Source organism: Thalassophryne amazonica, chromosome 13, assembly GCF_902500255.1.
Source record: "Thalassophryne amazonica chromosome 13, fThaAma1.1, whole genome shotgun sequence".
NCBI lineage: Eukaryota > Metazoa > Chordata > Actinopteri > Batrachoidiformes > Batrachoididae > Thalassophryne > Thalassophryne amazonica.
In genome coordinates this window covers 53,579,771-53,599,374 of record NC_047115.1, presented here as the reverse complement: position 1 = coordinate 53,599,374, position 19,604 = coordinate 53,579,771, and the positions used below count along the sequence as shown (strand labels likewise).

The window sequence follows — 19,604 nt, the reverse complement described above, 5'->3', positions numbered from 1 at the left end:
TACAGTCGAGTCTTCAATATCCTTCTCTGTGCCTCATATTTTTTTACACTCTAGTAACACATCCACCTTCCTCATCAAAAACAGTTTCCTTGCGTCACGTTCGGTTTCCGCACGCAGTACCTCGTGATTGACATCTCCAGCAGCCAATCAAAGAACGTCTTTCACCGAACACGCCTGTCTAGACTACTGACGCATATTAATGGCGCATTAAACTGTCGAAAAGGAGTCTATAAAAAAGGTATGTCGTGCTTTCTAGCACTGCTAAATCATAATAGTTTAACATAATTTGAGATAATTGATGAGACGTCACGTTTAACCTCTTTGCAGAGTTACAGAGTTACCTGTGGAAGGAAGCTCACCTTTGGACTGACAATGCAAAGGCTACAGGCATTGAAGTAAAGTATTTTACCACAGATACAGTAATATTACATATATATTTGTGTGTAATTGTTTTCTCGGTGAGGTTAATGTCCTATTTATCCACACCTTTCAGGGAAACGTTCTTTGGCTTGAGTGCTGCTCAGCAGCAGGTTGTAATCGGGTCAGCTGTGGCAGTAGGGGGCATACTGGCATATACTGTGTACAAAAGAAGGCAAGTTAAAACTATTCCTCTGGGCGAAGGATGGTGGGGAGCAGGTGAGAAACCACTGTCAGAGGATGACGACATCTACCAGTTTGAAGTGCAAACCTCAGATGAAGAGATTCAGGTGACTTTTTTGTAATTTATTTGAAAGCCAGGTTTCAAATTGGTGGCTTGAGGGCCAAATAAGGTAACAAAGCTTGTAATATCTGGCCTTAAGTGTGTGTTATAATGTGGCATAAAACAGCCCAACCTAATAGGATGTAACACATGATCATGTTGGGTGCTTTACGGAAAATGAACAGAGTGGTTACAATAATGGGTAACGTGGTCACTGGTTGTTTTTAATTGTGGAAAATAGCAGACAACATGGAAATTACCATAATACAGAAGATGCTGCTGTAGTCACGTTTTGCTTGCACAGTATCCATAGAAGCTTCTGTCATTCATCATTGGAGTAAACTGGGACAACAAGTAAAAGTTCTTTGACCACAGATTTCTCAGTGTTCCATATTTCTAGACATGTAGAATTTCATAAAAAAAGTCCATATGTGCACGAACACACACACACACACACACACACAGTCAGCCTTTATATATTAGATCACGACCTGCTCTACTATGCACAGCCACTGTAATTAAGCAATCAGCACCAAACTTGCTATTGTGACTGGGGGCACCAAGGGGGAGGTCATTTTTTTTTTTTTTTTTTTTTTTACCAAAATTGGAGCAACTTTAACTTTTGACCCCTGTACAAACTTCTTTTTCTATCTACCCATCGGGAATTGAGAACCGATATGTCAGAGTTGGCCATTTTTACTATATTTTTAATGTAACAATATCTGAAGCCATTTTGACATCAAATTTTGAACTGACCAAAAGTCAAGTAAAATTTTGCCTGATTGCCTAATGATGACTTAATGATGCCTCATTAAGTCATCATGGAAGTACTAAATCTACTTCCTTGAATGACCTCTTAAGGCTTGCTCCAGAAGCGAGTCACTCCCCATAGACTCCCATGTTTGAAAGTCCACCTTTACAACAGAAATAAACATGTTTACTGCCTGGTGCAAAAAAAAAAAATCTATGTAGTTCCTGGGGCACATACTTCATTCGACCTGTTCAAGGCACACGTTCCACCCATTTAGCCATGTTTGGGTTGCCTGGGAGTTAGACGGAGTCATGTACTACCAAGAGGTTGACATTTGGAGCTGCCTTATTTGTGCTTCGAAACCATTTGTCACAAAACCTGTGAAAGATGTCACAGAGGATTTTTACAGTGTATGGTGAAATGGTGTTCAGAATAGTTTTAAGTAGTGGGGTACTTATTGTTCAGTGCAAAGCCAACTTTCCAAAGCCAACATTGGGAGGTCAGTAGTGCACACTACATGATGTACAATGACTGAACAAGACTAAACACAGAGAAAGAGTTGGCAGTTTTTCATTAATGTTGCCATTTGGCCAGTAGGTGCTACAAAAGAACGGCTTTAAAGCATAGCTTATGGTGCATGAGCATGGCTGTACAACCCTCCCCTGGTAAGGTGTTTGGACATTGCAGCTATTTGTCAAAGAAGACACTAGGTCAGACAAAATTAAAAACATTCTCAAGACCACTGATGAGCTGGGGACTGAGGTCCTGAGAACTGGGAGAAAGTGAAGGCAATATGCAGGGTGGGGTGTATCTGCATATCAGTTGCCTCATTTGTATTTGTACTCCACCCACCCGAGCTTGTTGTGCTACTGCTTCATTTGTCAGTCTAGTCTGTGGTAGTAGTGGATGATTTTCTAGTTTTCCAGCCACAGTAAAACCCTACACAGAAGAAGAAGAAATGTTTTTACATCACTTCTGTCAGTTTCATTATTAAACATAAAAATATAATGAATAATACTTAAAAGAAAAACTAAAGCAGACATGGAAAATGTGAAGAGTAGAGAAAAAAAAATCTGACTTGTGTGTTCATATTTAAACCTTGGTATTTTGATTAGACCTTATGAGGCTACTCTGGTCTATTGTAGCATGCATGTGTCAATCCTATTACCAGTGATTTGCATTGTTTTGTGAAGTCTGTAGTTGTGTTTTCTAGGATTGTTCATTGGGAGCACAGAGCCTGGTCAAAGGCCCTCAGATTTGACATTGAGACGGCTGCTTTCAGGAGTTTTGGGTGTGTGATGTAATCCAGAGTACTCTTATTCAACAGGACCTTCACCAGCGCATTGACAGAGCCCGATACACCGATCCTTTAGAAGATAGCTGCTTCCAGTATGGCTGTAATTCTGTTTATCTACAGAAAGTGGTGTCCTACTGGAGACATCAGTTTGACTGGAAAAACCAGGTGGCCTTGCTAAACACATATTCACACTTCAAAACTAAAATAGAAGGTATGCACAGCCAAGACTCAACAGTACTCTGCAAATTCAAGTTATTCATTTTTATATTCTTTTCATACAAATGATTTATTTCAGGATTAGATGTGCACTTCGTCCATGTGCAGCCACCACACCGTAAGAACCAGAAGGTTCTCCCTCTCATGCTTGTTCACGGCTGGCCTGGCTCCTTCTTTGAGTTCTACAAGATTCTACCGCTGATGACAGAAAACCATGGCGGCTTTGCCTTTGAGGTCATATGCCCATCAATCCCAGGCTACGGTTTCTCAGAAGCCCCTCATAAACAAGGTAGATGCTTTGAAATAAAGATGAAGTTTGTGTCATGCTACAGGTGATGGAATATTTGCTTTCTGTATCGCTCCAGGATTTAACAGCCTTGCTGCTGCCAGAATTTTCCTGACACTGATGGAGCGTTTGGGTTTCTCACACTTCTATCTGCAAGGAGGAGACTGGGGCTCACTCATCACCACCAATATGGCACAGATGAAGCCTGAGTAAGACAGCCAGCACAGAAAACATGTTGTCTTGTCACTGCACTGGTATTTTCACCGTTTTTAAAATTCATCATTTAAAGGGAGTATTGTTTGTGAAACACTGCTTGCAGTGTGGAAAAACTGCACAGCTCACCACAACACACTGACGTGGCAAATTCCTATAGACTGTTTTGCAGATTGAGGAGATCTTTGTCACTATAAACACAGTATGGAGTTGTCCTTTTCTGTTTTGGCTATATGTTAACTAATACCGATACAGATGCTTCTAAACTTTTGCTGTTAATTCAAGTTGAGGACCTCTACTTTAGGTCTTTGTTGTTTCATAACCTGTGTGTTCCAGGTGTGTGTCAGGTCTCCACTTAAACATGTTCATATCACGTGGAGGCTTGAAAGTGCTGTTCTCTCTTCTGATTGGTCCTTATCTGCCCTTTCTGGTGGGCTTGACTCGTGAAGATGTCCGCCGCTTGTTCCCTTACTTTGAGAAGAATGTCTGGGACATGCTGAGGGAAACTGGTTATTTTCACATCCAGGCTACTAAACCAGACACTGCAGGTGGGAACACATTAAGTACAGCAGATGATAAGTACTGAATGGTCACATTAACATTGAATTTAAATGGCAGTTTGTCAATCTTCAAATGTATTTGGTTTGACAAGAAACATGGTGTGGTTTCCAAATCCAACAGAACCTGTCAAAAAAAGGAAACAGTTCTTGGAGAATTCAGCATTTGTTGATCTCTGTATACACAGGACATTTCAGCTCTTGACACACTTAAATCTTATTTACAGGTTGCGGATTGAATGACTCTCCTGTTGGACTGGCTGCCTACATTCTGGAGAAGTTCTCTACCTGGACTGATTTGAAGAACAGAGACCTGGTGAATGGAGGTCTGGAGAGGTACAAAATGCTGTTTATTTTTATATTTTTAGCATTTCGACTGTAAAAATAATATTAAGTATGGTCACTACACAACCACGTAGCTTGTTGTATTATTTAAAAAATGGTACTTCATGTTAGTCTTTGAAGAAGTAGATGTAAACATGATACAGGCCCTGGGGCTCATCAGGCCCAGGCGTATGCCCACATACCACAGGGAAAAACAGATGAAAGTCTGTCTTCTCTGGGACAGGATTCCAATCCATCACACGTTACTTCCCGCGCCAAGGCCAGCCCCCATTTACAGGTGGACTGGAAAAATTCAGATGAAGTGTCTTGTCCAAGGACAGAGACACGTAGCATGAAGCACAGACCTGCAATCGAACCTCGGTCTGGTAGTCCATCTCCTATTCCACAGGCTGACCGGCTCTACTATGTCGTGCTACAAATTACAACTCCAAGGCAACCACAGATTTTTTTTTTTCATGGTGCTTTCAAAGAGGTCCTTGTGTGCTTCTATCAAACTGAAAACATGAATGTATTTTTTAAATGCCACCCATCGTCTTAAAAAAAACCTGTACTAACCGGTGATTTAGGATTGGCATCCTTTGAAAGTATAAAAATTAAGGAAAGTTACAAAAATGATGGTTATGCCAAACTTTTATTTTCTGTAGAAACCAGAGTACACGGTGAACTAAATGGTTACTTCTTAAATTTTACAGGAAATTCAGCCTGGATGAGCTTTTGACAAATGTCATGATTTATTGGACCACAGGCTCAATAGTCTCCTCCATGCGCTTCTACAAAGAGAACTTCAAGACGAATCCTGACAATCGCGTTGATGCAAGGTACTCATCTGTCAAACATGGCACTTTTACAGCTTAGACAAACCACAGCATCCAGCCATGTGGTGGCGGTTACTCTGTCACATAGCTTAGTTTAGACAGGTTTAGTTAAGGAGCTCATTAGTGAAATCACCTGCACCCTGCTCAAAAAAATCACAAATCATCGAGAAAAGGTCGACGAATGAGCTTTTGACTTTTCCCATCACCGAATAGCCTGCGAATCAAGAGCGCAAAAGGAACGAAAGAGGAACAAAATGAAACCGAAGCTAACGCAAATCTCCACGCTTTAAACAAAACGCACCTGTAGCCACTGCTGGAGCAGTGTGTGTCTGCATCTTTGTGTTCCAGGACTCGGCGCTGGGACGGAGCTCAGCTGCAAATAGAAGCACGTGATCTGACCCACTGTGGAGATCTGTGCGCACATCGGTGGATCCACCTGCTCTGATTCCTTGTCCAGAACAAAAGCGGGATCATCTCCTTCATTGACAGAATCCTCACTGTCTTGTTCAGACTCTGACGAACGCTGCGTGCTCCATCTTGCTCCAATTTAAAAAGAAAAAAAAAACTGAAGTGTTGTTCAACATTCAGATTCAAAATTCAAATTTATTAATTTAAACGTGATTTAAAAGTCTCCACAGTATGCGACTGCCGTATGTGTGCTGGGAGATTGTTCCACAGAGTTGGGGCACGTAGGAGAAAGCTCTGTGACCAACAGACTTTTTATTCACCCTGGGAACACATAAAAGTCCTGCACCCTGAGAACGCAGGGCCCGAGCTGGTACATAGGGGCTTACCAGGTCAACCAGATAGGGAGGTGCAAGTCCATGAACAATCTTAGGAAGTAATAACGGTACCTTAAAATCCAATCTTGCAGGGATGCCAAAACGGGCGTAATGTGGTCGAATTTTCTGCTTTGTTTCAAAGGTCTGGCAGCAGCATTTTGAACCAGTTGAAGACCCCTAATCCTGGACTGCGGTAAACCAGAAAATAGAGCATTACAATAGTCCAATCTAGAAGAGACAAATGCATGAATCAAAGTCTCACCATCAGCCATAGACAGGATGGGACAAATCTTCGCTATATTTTGCAAATGGAAGAAAGCAGTCCTCGTAATATCTCTAATGAGGAGGTCAAAAGACAATATAGGATCAAAAATTACCCCAAGATTCCTCACTTTATCCGTATGATGTATAACACATGAACCTAAGCTAAGCGCTAGCTGATCAAATTGATGCCGATATCTCGCTGGTCCAAGAACCATCACTTCAGTCTTATCAGAATTTAAAAGTAGGAAGTTACTAGACATCCAACTTCTCACTGATGCAAGGCAATCTTCCAAAGATTTTATGTGAATGAGATTACCAGCAGTTATCGGCATGTACAGTTGGTGTCATCAGCATAGCAATGAAAGGCAATTACAAAACGCTGCAGTATATTCCCAAGAGGTGCTACATAAAGGGGAAAAAAGTAGGGGGTCTGAAACGGATCCCTGCGGAACCCCAAACTTCATATCCCTAAGATCAGAAGAAGTGCCATTGCACAACACACAGTAAGAACGACTGGACAGTTATGACGTCAACCATGCAAGGGCAGTTCCCGTAATCCCAAAATGATTCTCCAGCCTGTCGAGTAAAATATGATGATCCACAGTATCAAACGCAGCACTAAGATCCAACAGCACCAAGACTGTAGTGGTATCCCAGTCCATTGCTTGCAAAAGGTCATTCACAACTTTAGTGAGTGCTGTCTCTGTGGAGCGATATTTTCTAAAAGGAGATTGCGATGGCTCAAAAAGATTATTCTCAATGAGGTAGTCCATGAGCTGTTGCGAAACCACTTTTTCCAGGATTTTAGATCAAAATGATAAATTTGATATCGGTCTATAATTTTTAGTACACTAGGGTCAAGATTGGATTTCTTAAGCAGTGGTTTAATCACTGCAGACTTGAAACATTTAGGAACAGATCCAGAAGTTAATGAGAGATTTATCATTTCCAGCATAGTCGGCCCAAGAATGGGCCACAGGTCCTTAAACAGTTTTGTTGGTATGGGAACAAATAAGCAGGTTGTGCTTTTTGTAGACATCACGAGCTTCGTCAGCGTGCCTAGTGAGACACCATCAAAATCTGTAAATCTGGGTAACACCTCAGTGAGAGCATTCACCTCCGTAGCAGTATGCAGTGGTTGGACCAAGACCTGCTGAGATATGCTCAACCTAATATCCTTAATTTTCTTCTCGAAATAGTGCAAGAAGTCCTGTGCTGAAAAGGGAGAGTGCATAACAGGTGGCCATCCATGAATGAGAAAAGCTACAGTTTCAAACAAAAACTTTGAGTTATGCTTGTTTTTATTGATCAGATCAGAATAAAGGCCCGCTTTGTAACCAGGAGTGCATGCTTATAATCTAAGATAGCATCACGCCATGCAAGGTGGAACACATCTAATTTGGAACTACGCCATTTCCATTCCATACCTCTAGCCTTCTGTCTAAGGTCACGCAAGTAACCATTGAATTAAGGCGTGCCTTGGGAAGGCGTGGCCTTAAAAGAGGAGGTGCAACCTTATCCAGTGCAGCCTTGAGCGCTGAATTCAAGCCATCCACAACACTATCCACCGACTGAACATTCTTCAACCCTGAAGCCAAAATTTCAGGCAGTCTAGCTTCGAGTTCACTCATAGTTGAGGGATTAATGCGTCGCTACAGAAGTAGACAAGGCTTTCGCGCCACTAAACGCCGCAACATAAATGTAAACCTAATAAATGAGTGGTCAGACACCACCGAGGCAAGAGGCAAAATGTCGATGTTCGTGACAGCAAGGCCACGTGCGAGAACCAAATCAAGGGTATTTCCACTAATGTGTGTTGAGTCCTGAATGCATTGCTGGAATCCTAACGCATCCACAAGTTCCATAAATGATTTGCAAAGGGGATCAGAGGGCTTATTTATATGAATGTTAAAGTCACAAATAATCAAAATGTTGTCCGCACTAGCTGACAGGCTAGAGATGAATGCACCAAATTCATCTAAGAATTCAGAATATGGGCCGGGAGGCCTATAAACAGTGACAAAATAACATGACTGATTTCCATACTTCTGACCCTAACAGTACGTAGCATCACAGGCAAAGCGGAGAGCCAGATGCTCAAACAAATTATATTTATGACCCCCAACAGTCAATAAGGTAAACCTAGATTTATAAATAAAAGCAACACCCCTGCCTTGCTTCGCACCACAATACACGTGACTAAATGTATATGCCGGTGGGCAGGCCTCATTCAGAGGAAGAACAGCTGTGGGTTTGAGCCAGGTTTCACATAACCCAATCATGTCCAAGTGATGATCCATTCATAAGACGCCTCATTTTTACAAAAACAAAACACCACCACCACACCACACACGCTAAATACGTCACACTACAAACACGCCAGATATTTGTCAAATCTCTCAAATACCAAAACTCTAATTGCTGTCTGTACACCCAAAATGCGAGACAGAGGGAGAGAGAGAGATAGAGAGACACGCTGTCTGTCTCTTTGCCATTTTTTTTTCAAAAGCCTGGTGTTTCTTATTACTGGCACTGCGGCTGTGTCAGTCACACACACGTGCGTGGGTTTGATTACCAGTTCTGATCACACACGCACAGGCGCTGTGTTCGTGGATCAGAAAGAAGGCACAGGCTTCACCTTTTCTCCAGCTGATTCACTCTGGATGAATGCATTCAGAGGATGTGTTGTAGCGCACGTACGCGCGTGCACAAAAGGACTGCCTCATACATGATTTAGCGACTCAAACGTTCAAAAAAGAATGCAGCTATTTGCAGTCACACTGGGTTTTCTGTTTTCATATGTCACACCACTGTGGATCAAAGCTGTTCACAACCGAATGTCCGCTGCTGCTGGAACGTTTTCCACACTTAATGGCTCAAAGTCACGCTTCTGTAAACTGCTGCCTGGTTTACACAAACCAAGGCACAGTTCACTCTGAGAGATCACAGCAGACAACACAAAATATTACTAAGTCATGTCGGCCATCAGCTCCACGGAAACGAAGCTGATCACGCTGCTGCAAGCCTTCCCGCTGCGAACAAATATGCAGCCATCAAGGATCACTTCCTCAAAACTTTTGAACTGTCAGACACTGAAAGGGGCAGCAGGCTCTTCTGTCTGCAGAGGCTGGAGGACAGCAAGCCCTTCAGAGCTCATGGACAGAATGCTGCAGCGCCGGCCGGACTTTTTGTGCAGCAACTCTCTCCTCGTGCGCGCAACACCGGCCAACACCACGATCACAGGCTGCCGTGCGCTGGCGGAGAGGCCAACAAATTCTTCCTGGCCAGCCAGCACCACGGCATGACCAACAGCACTTGCCACATCACACACAGCGGCAGAAGCCCCACACTGCACACACTGGCACCACAGCGGAGGAGCTGCAGCTCCTCCACAAAAGTGCTCACAAACCCGCTTTTTGTACTGTGTGAAAACATTCAGCTGGTCACACTAAATGCGAAAGTTACAAAAACTAAGCAAACGATTACAAAACTGCCAACAACAGCAAGACGAAATACAGAGGAATTGAGGTTTTTGGCTGCATTCATTCAAATTTTACAACAGTTTAAAAATCCTGACAAAGGGCCAGCTGCAGGAACGAAGCTGCGCAAAGCTTAAATGATGCCAACGAAAGTCCAGATTTCTTGTTTCGTTTGGAGTTCATTGCCCTTCGTTAAGTGCTGTGTGACCGGGCCATAAAGCAAACGAAAACATCTAAAAATTGCTACAGGTCACTGTGTGATTTAAATGAAACCTGCAGTATGCAATGTTACCTATTAAGTCTAAAGTAATATAAATAATCATCTTAATCATACTGTTAATTCCATTTGCAGATATCTTGGCTCAAATGTTTCATTTTCTTTCTCCAACACCACACATTTCATGTTACCAAGTAATACAGATGTTAAATCAATTAGGTCAACTTAATCTCCATATAGTTATTTAATAAAAATGAAAGGGAGTTAAGAAATAGGTTTATTTACACTTCTGTCCAAAAGTATTTCATGCGTTTTAATTTGTTTATGCCATTTCAAATACAAAAACATAAAAATTTCTAAAATTATTGTCCTTAAACTCAAAGTCAAAGCAAATCTCTACAACGTGATATAAATTAATTAAAAATATAAAAGCCAAGATGATGGGGTGCATAAGTAATGTGCTACTTTGGTATAATACCTGTAAATAATCAATTTTATTGCCAGTTTTCTTCAGACAAGTCAGGGGATGGATACATGAACATTTCCAAGTCACTGAATATTTCTTGAACTTTAATTACATCAGTTATGAAGAAATACAAGTGTGGCACTCTATGGCAAATCTGTGTGGAGTAGACAGTTCTCAAAAACTGAGTGACTGTGCAAGAAGGAGAAGAGTGAGGAAAGCCACCAAGACACCCAGAAAACCCAGAAGTAGTTATGGCTTCTGTGGCTGTGATTGGAGAAATTGTGCATAGTGCAAGTTTTGCATTTTGTATCCCCAGTTATACAGCTTCGTGATGAAGTGGTATAGAGGAGGGTTTTATTAAAAAGAAGACCTGAAAGTTCAGCTACAATTTGCCAGAAGGTACATCTAAGATGCAAGCCTGGATTTAATGCTTTGGTGAAAGAAATCCCTCCTCTGTACCACTTCATCATGAAGCTATATAACTGGGGATTAGACCCCTTCAAATTAGACCTTTTTCATCAAACTTATGCAAACTGATATTATTCTCATTCTCCAAGGTCTAACTTAACTAAATATACCAATTACTTTGATCTTGGACCTTGGCTATGCCTGCCTCAAGAGCCATGCAGTTTTTTCAAAAATGCTGCAAAATTCGGGATATTATGTCCTTGTTTTCTTTGTAGCTTCCCAGAGGTTGATGCTATAGCATTGAAAGTGGTACCAAATGAAAGCTAATAAAATTATCTTGCATATGGTGTCAAACACATGAACACCTGTGTAAATTTTAACTAATTGTAATGCACAAACATACATATTGTTGATGCTTGGAAAGGATGACATCATATGATACATAACTTTATCTCAAAAATGTTACTCTATAGTCTATACAGCTTTACTAAAACTGTATGCTGCGTCAAGCTCAGTGAACGTCACATGACAAGTTTGACAAGTAAAAAGCCAAATTATCACCAAGTAAACAAAATCATAAATTCACTGAAAGTAATGAGTAAAATATTTAGTTACAATGAGCCAAATGAAACTGAATACATTAGCACTGTTATTAAAACAAAACATGCATTTTAATATTTTGCATTAACCTCCAGGAAACAATTATACACTGAACAAAAATATAAATCCAACACTTTTGTTTTTGCTCTATAGTCTATAGTTCTATAGCTCTATAGTCTATACAGCTTTACTAAAGCTGTATAGACTATAGAGTAACATTTCTGAGATAAAGTTATGTATCATATGATGTCATCCTTTCCAAGCATCAAAAATATGTATGTTTGTGCATTAAAATTAGTTAAAATTTACACAGGTGTTCATGTTTTTGACACCATATGCAAGATAATTTTATTAGATTTCATTTGGTACCACTTTCAGTGCTATAGCATCAACCTCTGGGAAGCTACAAAGAAAACAAGGACATAATATCCCGAATTTTGCAGCGTTTTTGAAAAAACTACATGGCTCTGGAGGCAGGCATAGCCAAGATCAAAGTAACTGGTATATGTAGTTAATTTAGACCTTGGAGAATGGTAATAATATCAGTTTGCATAAGTTTGATGAAAAAGGTCTACTGGGGATACAAAATGCAAAACACGCACTATGCACAATTTCTCCAGTCACAGCCACAGAAGCCTGTAACCTCTTCTGGGTTGTCTGGGTGTCTTGGTGGCTTTCCTCACTGTTCTGCCTCTTGCACAGTCACTCAGTTTTTGAGAACTGTCTACTCCACACAGATTTACCATAGAGTGCCATACTGCTTGTATTTCTTCATAACTGATGCAAATAAAGTTCAAGACATATTCAGTGACTTGGAAATGTTCATGTATCCATACCCTGACTTGTCTGAAGAAAACTGGCAATTAAACTGATTATTTAGAGGTACAGGATGGGCCAATAAAATGTTACCACTTTTTTTCATTCATACAATTTCCAAAATAACAAAGATTTCTTTTTCATTTTCAGGAATATCAATTCATGAAAATGAAAAAGAAATTCGGAGAATCCTTCTTGAGATGTGTGGCAGTGTCATCACAAACTTCAATGTGCGTGTTGCAGCTGTAATCCAAAGAAAAGGAGCGTGGATTGAACATGTCATCAATTACACTATGTAACACAATTTTTGTTCCTGGCTTCTAAGTGTTATATTTCAACTGCTTATGTCTAAAGTCTATGGAAAAATGACTACATTAAGCACAAAATTTGATTTTTTTTTTTTAACGTTCTAGAAAGTTCTAAAAGTTTCTTGAAATTTCTAGATAATTCTGGAAACTTCTAGAAAATTCTGGACAGTTCTAGCAGTTAAAGAATATTCTACAACCCTACTCAGTAGTAGTGAAGACGAATTGAGAATATTCTTGAAAACAGACAAATTTCAAAATATCATTGTCCTGATCACAGAAGCAAAGTTTCTGTGGAATAACAGCTATTTTCTATTTATTTAAGGCATAACAGGTTAGGAAAACACACTGTTGTACCCAGGAACAAAACAAAAATAAAAATTTGTTACATAGTGTTATTAAACTGTGCGGAAAACAAGAGACAAAATGTTACCAAATGTTAATTTGATGCTTCTTTTACAAGTCTGTAAATAAAATTTTTGAATAAGTTCTCATTTCAAAAATTTGTGTATGATCAAAAAGTGGTAACATTTTATTGGCCCACCCTGTATTATACCAAGGGGCTAATTACTTATGCAAACGATCGTCTTTGCTTTTATATTTGTAATTAATTTATATCACGTTGTAGAGATTTACTTTGAGTCTAAGAAAGATAATTTTAGAAATTTTTATATTGAGAAGCCTGATTTACTTTTTTACAAACTTCAATGATCTCCATGTTTTACTCCCTAAGCATTACATTTATCATACAATACCTAAATATCACAGAATTTACTTGTTTAAATATCAGCGTTAAATTATTGCCATACCTGCATTTATCTTGTGTAATATTGGAAATAAACGATGAGAAACTGACGAGGTAGAAAATTTGTAGAACAATGCTATGAGATTTGGCGTGGGAAGCAGGCAGGAAATTGTCTGGAACATTGAGACATTGTTGCACATTTACTACCTTCACAAGAGCATATGGCGAAAAGCGAGAATGCGCTTTGAACTGTTGTCCGTATACCAAAATGCGGCCTCCTTCTCTGGTAAACAAATCACTTTATGATGATCGATTTCAAAGCAATTTGGGCGTTTTACGGCAAAATATTAGTCCGTCGATTTGAAGAAATAAAAAATAATGTTCCGCCATTTCTTTCAAACAGCAAGAATTTACAAAAAGATGGAAAACTGTCCAAAGATGGCCAATAAGCATCCCTGTACCTTTCAGCATTGATGGTAACATCACAGATGTGTAAGTTGCCCATGCCTTGGGCACTAACACACCCCCATACCATCACAGATGCTGGCTTTTGAACTTTGTGCTGGTAACAGTCTGGATGGTCCTTTTCCTCTTTTGTCCGGAGGACACATCATGATTTCCAAAAACAATTTGAAATGTGGACTCATCAGACCACAGCACTTTTCCACTTTGCGTCTGTCCATTTCAAATGAACTCGGGCCCAGAGAAGGTGGCAGCGTTTCTGGATGTTGTTGATGTATGGCTTTCGCTTTGCATGGTAGAGTTTTAACTTGCACTTGTAGATGTAGTGACGAACTGTGTTAACTGATAATGGTTTTCTGAAGTGTTCCTGAGCCCACGCGGTAAAATCCTTTACACCGACGTCGGTTTTTATGTAGTCCCGCCTGAGGGATTGAATGTCATGGGCATTCAATGTTGGTTTTCGGCCTTGCTGCTTACATGTAAAACGTTCTCCGGATTTTCTGAATCTTCTGATTATATTATGGACTGTAGATGACGGAATCCCTAAATTCCTTGCAATTGAACATTGAGAAACATTGTTCTTAAAGTGTTGGACTATTTTTTTCACGTAGTTGTTCACAAAGTGGTGATCCTCGCCCCATCTTTGCTTGTGAACTGCTGAGCCTTTTGGGGATATCAGTCATGACATTCAATTTCCAATTAGGTGTTCTTTGAGCATTCATCAACTTTCCCGGTCTTTTGTTGTCCCATCCCAACCAATGATTTATAAAGGAAAATCATGAAAATTATCAGGGGTGCCCAAACTTTTGCATACAACTGTATGTGTTTATGTCAGTAAACAAAAAAATGAAGCGAACTCATGAGTTCTGGCAGGCAACTTGCACTGCATGCTAAATAAACACTAACATACCTCACTCACATAAATTACCATACATTCTGCCAACACATTTTCATGATTCTCAGTCTCTCACCCTAAATTGGGCAGCTATATTTAAGATGCAAGTTTAACAGCTCCCCCACAGACTGCTGTCATGTCACTGTTGTTGCTATTCTCCTCCTGGACCTGTGGGTTGCGATTGGGTGAACTAAGAATGTGTCTTATCACTCTCGTATCTCAAGCATTAGAGGGGGTGATAATAATCAGAGCCCATCTGCCAAACTCAAAACTATATACTGCTGTTGCTTGTGTATTGACTGATTATACAACTTATTCCTGTTGTTGGCAGAAGAATGAGCCCAAAGATTGAGTTCCCTAAACTAATAAAGTAGTAATCATCAATTTTATAGTTATGCACCTGTAATCAAAATGACTGAATGAGCGCTGTGTCTGTACAGCCCTCTGTCATCGTCAGCACCTGTCACATTGGACCATGAAATAAACATCTGGTTTATCTCTGGTATAATTTACATTTTGAGAACTCTGTGTTTGACATAATAATGTTGAACTTAACATGTGACTGAAGTTTAATCTTGCGAAAAACTAGTTTAACTGAATGTTGGTGTAAACGATAGTGAAGTGGTAGAGCAGCAGCCTCACAGTGCTTTTAGATCTGAGGCAGCGATGTTAATAACAATTGTTCTTTTGTTTTAGGGCCCGAGTATTTGTGCCCACTGGATTGGCTGCTTTCCCTGGAGAGTTGATGCACTGTCCTAAATCATGGGCAAAAATGAAATACCGCAACATCTACACTTACACCTTCATGCCCCGAGGAGGTCACTTTGCTGCCTTTGAGGAGCCCCAGCTGCTGGCCAATGACATTGTCCAGTTTGTTAAAAAAGTGGAGAACTTGTGAATTCCATGTAATTGTGGCATGCCTATCATTAGTCTTTGGAGGGACACGTTAGTGTGGTCTTTCTAAACCCACATGACCTCTTACTGCTTCAATTGCAGTACTGAAAGAATTTATGTAACATTTACATACACCACTCTGACAATCTCTAATAGCTTAAAGGAAATATAGTGTAATAAGCTATTCAAGTATTGCTTATTAAAATTACACAAATGTGCTTTGTGTGTATAACAGTTTTATGCATCAGACTACACTGGACAGTAATGCAAACAATCCTCCAGTAGATTTAGCTTCTTGAAAGCAGAACGGATTCATATTGTAGATAATACTGCACTATAATGCCAGTGAACCAAATACTGTTTATTGGTCACGCATGTAATCACAAGCAAAACAATTAAAATAGGTGCAGTTCAAGCAGAGTATGAACTTTCATTAAAATGCACACAGTCTGTATGGGGAGAATATCAGTTTCTATTCCATAACATTTGTGGTCAGGCAGTGAAGCCCTTAATAGTCACAGGTGCCTGAAACCACACATAATCCATCCAGTCTGACACTTCTGGCTTTTGTTCTTTACAGCAGCCAGGATCAGTAGACAGGGCAATAACTTGGTTCTTCACACGTTTTGGCTTTTTGAAGTGCAGTTTAGGCAGGAACCAACTGACACCACAGTCCCTGTGAGCCAGAGCCAAGACTGTGGTTGGCATTAAACGAACAGATTTCGCATCGGACAAAACGTCAGCCACAAACAGTGTGTGGAAGAGCTGCCTTAAGCATGATGACTCCGACAAACAGTCATCTCCACATGCCAGCGCCAGTGACTCCATGTTAATCTCATACATCTCCTTGGGGAGAATGACAGAGCCGCCCAGGAGTAAGAGAACACAGGGCACCCTGCTGAGGCAAAACAGCTCCTCCAGCCGCTTCAGAACCTCATCGATTTCCTGAAGGGTCCGCTGATGCTTACGCCAGTCCATGTCTGTAGAGTGCACCGGCCTCCAGCTCACTGCCTCTTTATCCTAAAATGTGAAAACAGACTCTTAGTCACAGTAATCTCATGACATTAATTTTCATTTAGGAGCAGCACCATGAGAATTTGCTCTGTTTACCTGCACTGAAGCTTGCCATTGTTTCTCAGCGTACACCAACTGGTCGTATGTCATTGGTAGCTGCTGCCTCTGATAGAGGACGCACTTGAGGATCTCGCTGACAAAACGGCAGCAGCTTTCTAGATGCACAGTGCCATGGAAAACCACATTCACACTGCATCCCTCCTGATTTCTGCTCGCCATGTCAGTATTAATTTCTTCTTTGCTACCTTGACTTTCATGTATAGCCACGGTGGAATTTTGCAGCATTTTGTTATCTGGAATATTCTTTCCCTGGATATTACCTGTAAGAAAAATGAAAGCCATTTAAAGTGAGCAACAGACTTATGCTTCCAATATGAGTTTGCTAAAGGGCACACAGTGTTTGAACAAAGTAACCAGACATCTTTTGACACACTTTGCATACTGCAGCTGCTTCAGGATGAAATACTTCCAAGGTCTACACAGTGTTGAATATTCATAGTGTTGTAGTGCTAGACAGTGTTGTAACACTAGAGTCCAGAGACCACCTTTGCAATTACTTGATATTGTCTCTGAATTGAAAGTAATTGGTGGGGGCGGACATATGAGAACTTGACTATATCTGGGTCTTTTGTAACAGCGAACAGCATACAGCCCAAGTGTGTTTACATTCACCCATTCATTCTGTCTCGATTCTGTCCCTGACTAGATTGAGTAGACATGAATTAAAAATTACATCAACAGAATGAATAAAGTCACATTGTGTGCCATGGTGCTATATTCTGAGTGCATTACATGGTGTTCAGTGCTTCACAGAGGAAAAAAGAAAACAACAAAAAACAATTGTGGTGACTTATGCTGGGAGCTACAAAATGCCAGTTTTATGGGTTGCAGCAACGTCACTTTCTGTTTACTTCCACGTCACGTGCCTCACTGGCGTGAAAACACACGGCTGCCGTCTTGGTATACCATATACACTCAACAAAAATATAAACGCAACACTTTTGGTTTTGCTCCCATTTTGTATGAGATCAACTCAAAGATCTAAAACTTTTTCCACATACACAATATCACCATTTCCATCAAATATTGTTCACAAACCAGTCTAAATCTGTGATAGTGAGCACTTCTCCTTTGCTGAGATAATCATCCCACCTCACAGGTGTGCCATATCAAGATGCTGATTAGACACCATGATTAGTGCACAGGTGTGCCTTAGACTGCCCACAATAAAAGGCCACTCTGAAAGGTGCAGTTTTGTTTTATTGGGGGGGGAGATACCAGTCAGTATCTGGTGTGACCACCATTTGCCTCATGCAGTGCAACACATCTCCTTCGCATAGAGTTGATTAGGTTGTCAATTGTGGCCTGTGGAATGCATGAATAAGCGAGGGAATAAATGTCATATTTTGTGAATACGAAATCTTGGCAAAAGGCAATTATCTGCACACTCTAATGTGAGCCATCAAAATACCTCAATATCTATCTTAGATATTTATATTTAATTTTGGTATACTTAGTCTTTTGACCTCATACGATTTTCAGGTTGAGGTTCTCTTATTTAACATGGGTAACCAACAAAAGTCTCAATGAAGGACTTATATCCAGAAGGGCCCACGGCACACGTCTCTCACTCCTCCCCAGCTCTGTAAGCGTGCCAGTTAGAAGCACGGCTGCAATCGGGAAGCGAGCCCGAATTGCTGGCATCCGAGTCCAACGTGCAAGCTGTTACGCCACCAACTCCCTAAACGTTTAAGGTTGACCTTATCTGAGCTGCTGAGACCCGTCTTTGCGACAGTAATTTCACTTTTGAATATTAACAGTTAAGTCTAATTAAATTCATGGTCTTGAAAACTGACTTGTGCTTTTTAAGTCTCTGTCTGGACAACTCCAATATCCCAAGGCCTTGGTTTTGACTCCCCATCCCTAATTCAAAGGGTTCAAATCCCAGTTTGTCTCCTGTTTGTTGGTGTCTGACCAAGTTTGTTGCCTTACCTGTTTTTAAAGGTTTACAGGCCATATTTGGTAGATTTTATTTTTTTAATGAATTCATACTTTTTCCCTTTGTAGCAGTTAAGTGAGACATCAGCACTGCTTTGACTGTCAATATGAGGATTCCAACTTAAACAGCTGGTTTTAAGAGCAGAAAAATGAAACTGCTGACAGTCTATATCGAACTCCGTGAGAATAATTTTCACAAGAACACTTCCTAACGTGTTAATCTGGTCATTTTTCACATTTGAACGTACAGTTTATGGGCCTATTACTCGCGCCTTAAACAAAGTTAGCATTAGCATTTTAGACTTCACCTTCCGTTGTTACCTACCGGGACTGGTGGTCGGAGCTGGAATATTTTCTTTGTCTTCACTACGACTTACACGATACTGTTCTGCGCTGGAATGTTCGGGTACGTCTAGGACGATGCTGTCTTTTGGACATGTACCTGTAGTTTGAACCAAGCTGTGTCCGCTAACTTCGGGCGGAGGTCGGCATGAGTCCGAAGCGCTTAACTTGCGAAATTGACATGCCAAACTAAGATCTTGATGCTCACTGTTATCCGTATTTGACGAAAATGAGAGACGCTTTTTTATCTTAATACCAGGAAGCGTCTCTTCCATGTCTGATCAGCGTTGGTGAAACATAGAACTGTATTCGAAACACAGCTCGACTCAGTGTTGCCATTGTGAAGCATTTTTTGAATCTCGCGTCATTCAGGAAGTGACGTCACCGACAACACGAAGTCCCGTGACATTTTTCAAATAACGAAACTAGAGGTGGACGATACCGGGAATTTTGGTATTGATCCCATACCAAGTAAATACAGGCCCAGTCTCGCCGATATCGATACAGATACCGATACTTTTTCATATTTAAATTTGAGAGATCCAAAGGATCCAAAAGACTTAGGATAGAATTTCGCCAAACATACGTGACAACAAAATACTTTATTATCACAATCAACATTTTTGTTTTAAAAAATATCACTCAACACAAAACAAAATCTCCTGAGGTAGAGGGCT

General features: G+C 40.5%; 2 protein-coding genes across 4 annotated transcripts; one reads left to right on the top strand and one right to left on the bottom strand.

Moving 5' to 3' along the window:
• Positions 1-148: 148 nt before the first annotated feature.
• ephx5 (epoxide hydrolase 5) lies at positions 149-15,732 on the top strand. Of its 2 annotated transcripts, none has more exons than XM_034184958.1 (10): positions 149-238; positions 328-395; positions 494-707; positions 2,779-2,959; positions 3,044-3,253; positions 3,330-3,459; positions 3,800-4,011; positions 4,248-4,356; positions 5,058-5,183; positions 15,316-15,732. In XM_034184958.1, the coding sequence occupies exons 2-10, from the start codon at positions 373-375 to the stop codon at positions 15,515-15,517; spliced, it is 1,407 nt and encodes a 468-aa protein (XP_034040849.1). In that variant the 5' UTR covers positions 149-238; positions 328-372; the 3' UTR covers positions 15,518-15,732. The 2 variants fall into 2 exon arrangements, with proteins under 2 accessions (XP_034040849.1, XP_034040850.1); XM_034184959.1 differs by having other exon boundaries at positions 199-238; positions 338-395.
• A 121-nt stretch (positions 15,733-15,853) lies between these two features.
• mad2l1bp (MAD2L1 binding protein) lies at positions 15,854-19,353 on the bottom strand. 2 transcript variants are annotated; one of them, XM_034184960.1, is made up of 3 exons: positions 18,911-19,353; positions 16,624-16,907; positions 15,854-16,533 (listed from the first exon to the last, which is right to left on the bottom strand). In XM_034184960.1, the coding sequence occupies exons 1-3, from the start codon at positions 19,200-19,202 to the stop codon at positions 16,006-16,008; spliced, it is 1,104 nt and encodes a 367-aa protein (XP_034040851.1). In that variant the 5' UTR covers positions 19,203-19,353; the 3' UTR covers positions 15,854-16,005. The 2 variants fall into 2 exon arrangements, with proteins under 2 accessions (XP_034040851.1, XP_034040852.1); XM_034184961.1 differs by having other exon boundaries at positions 19,028-19,353.
• Between the last annotated feature and the right edge of the window lie 251 nt (positions 19,354-19,604).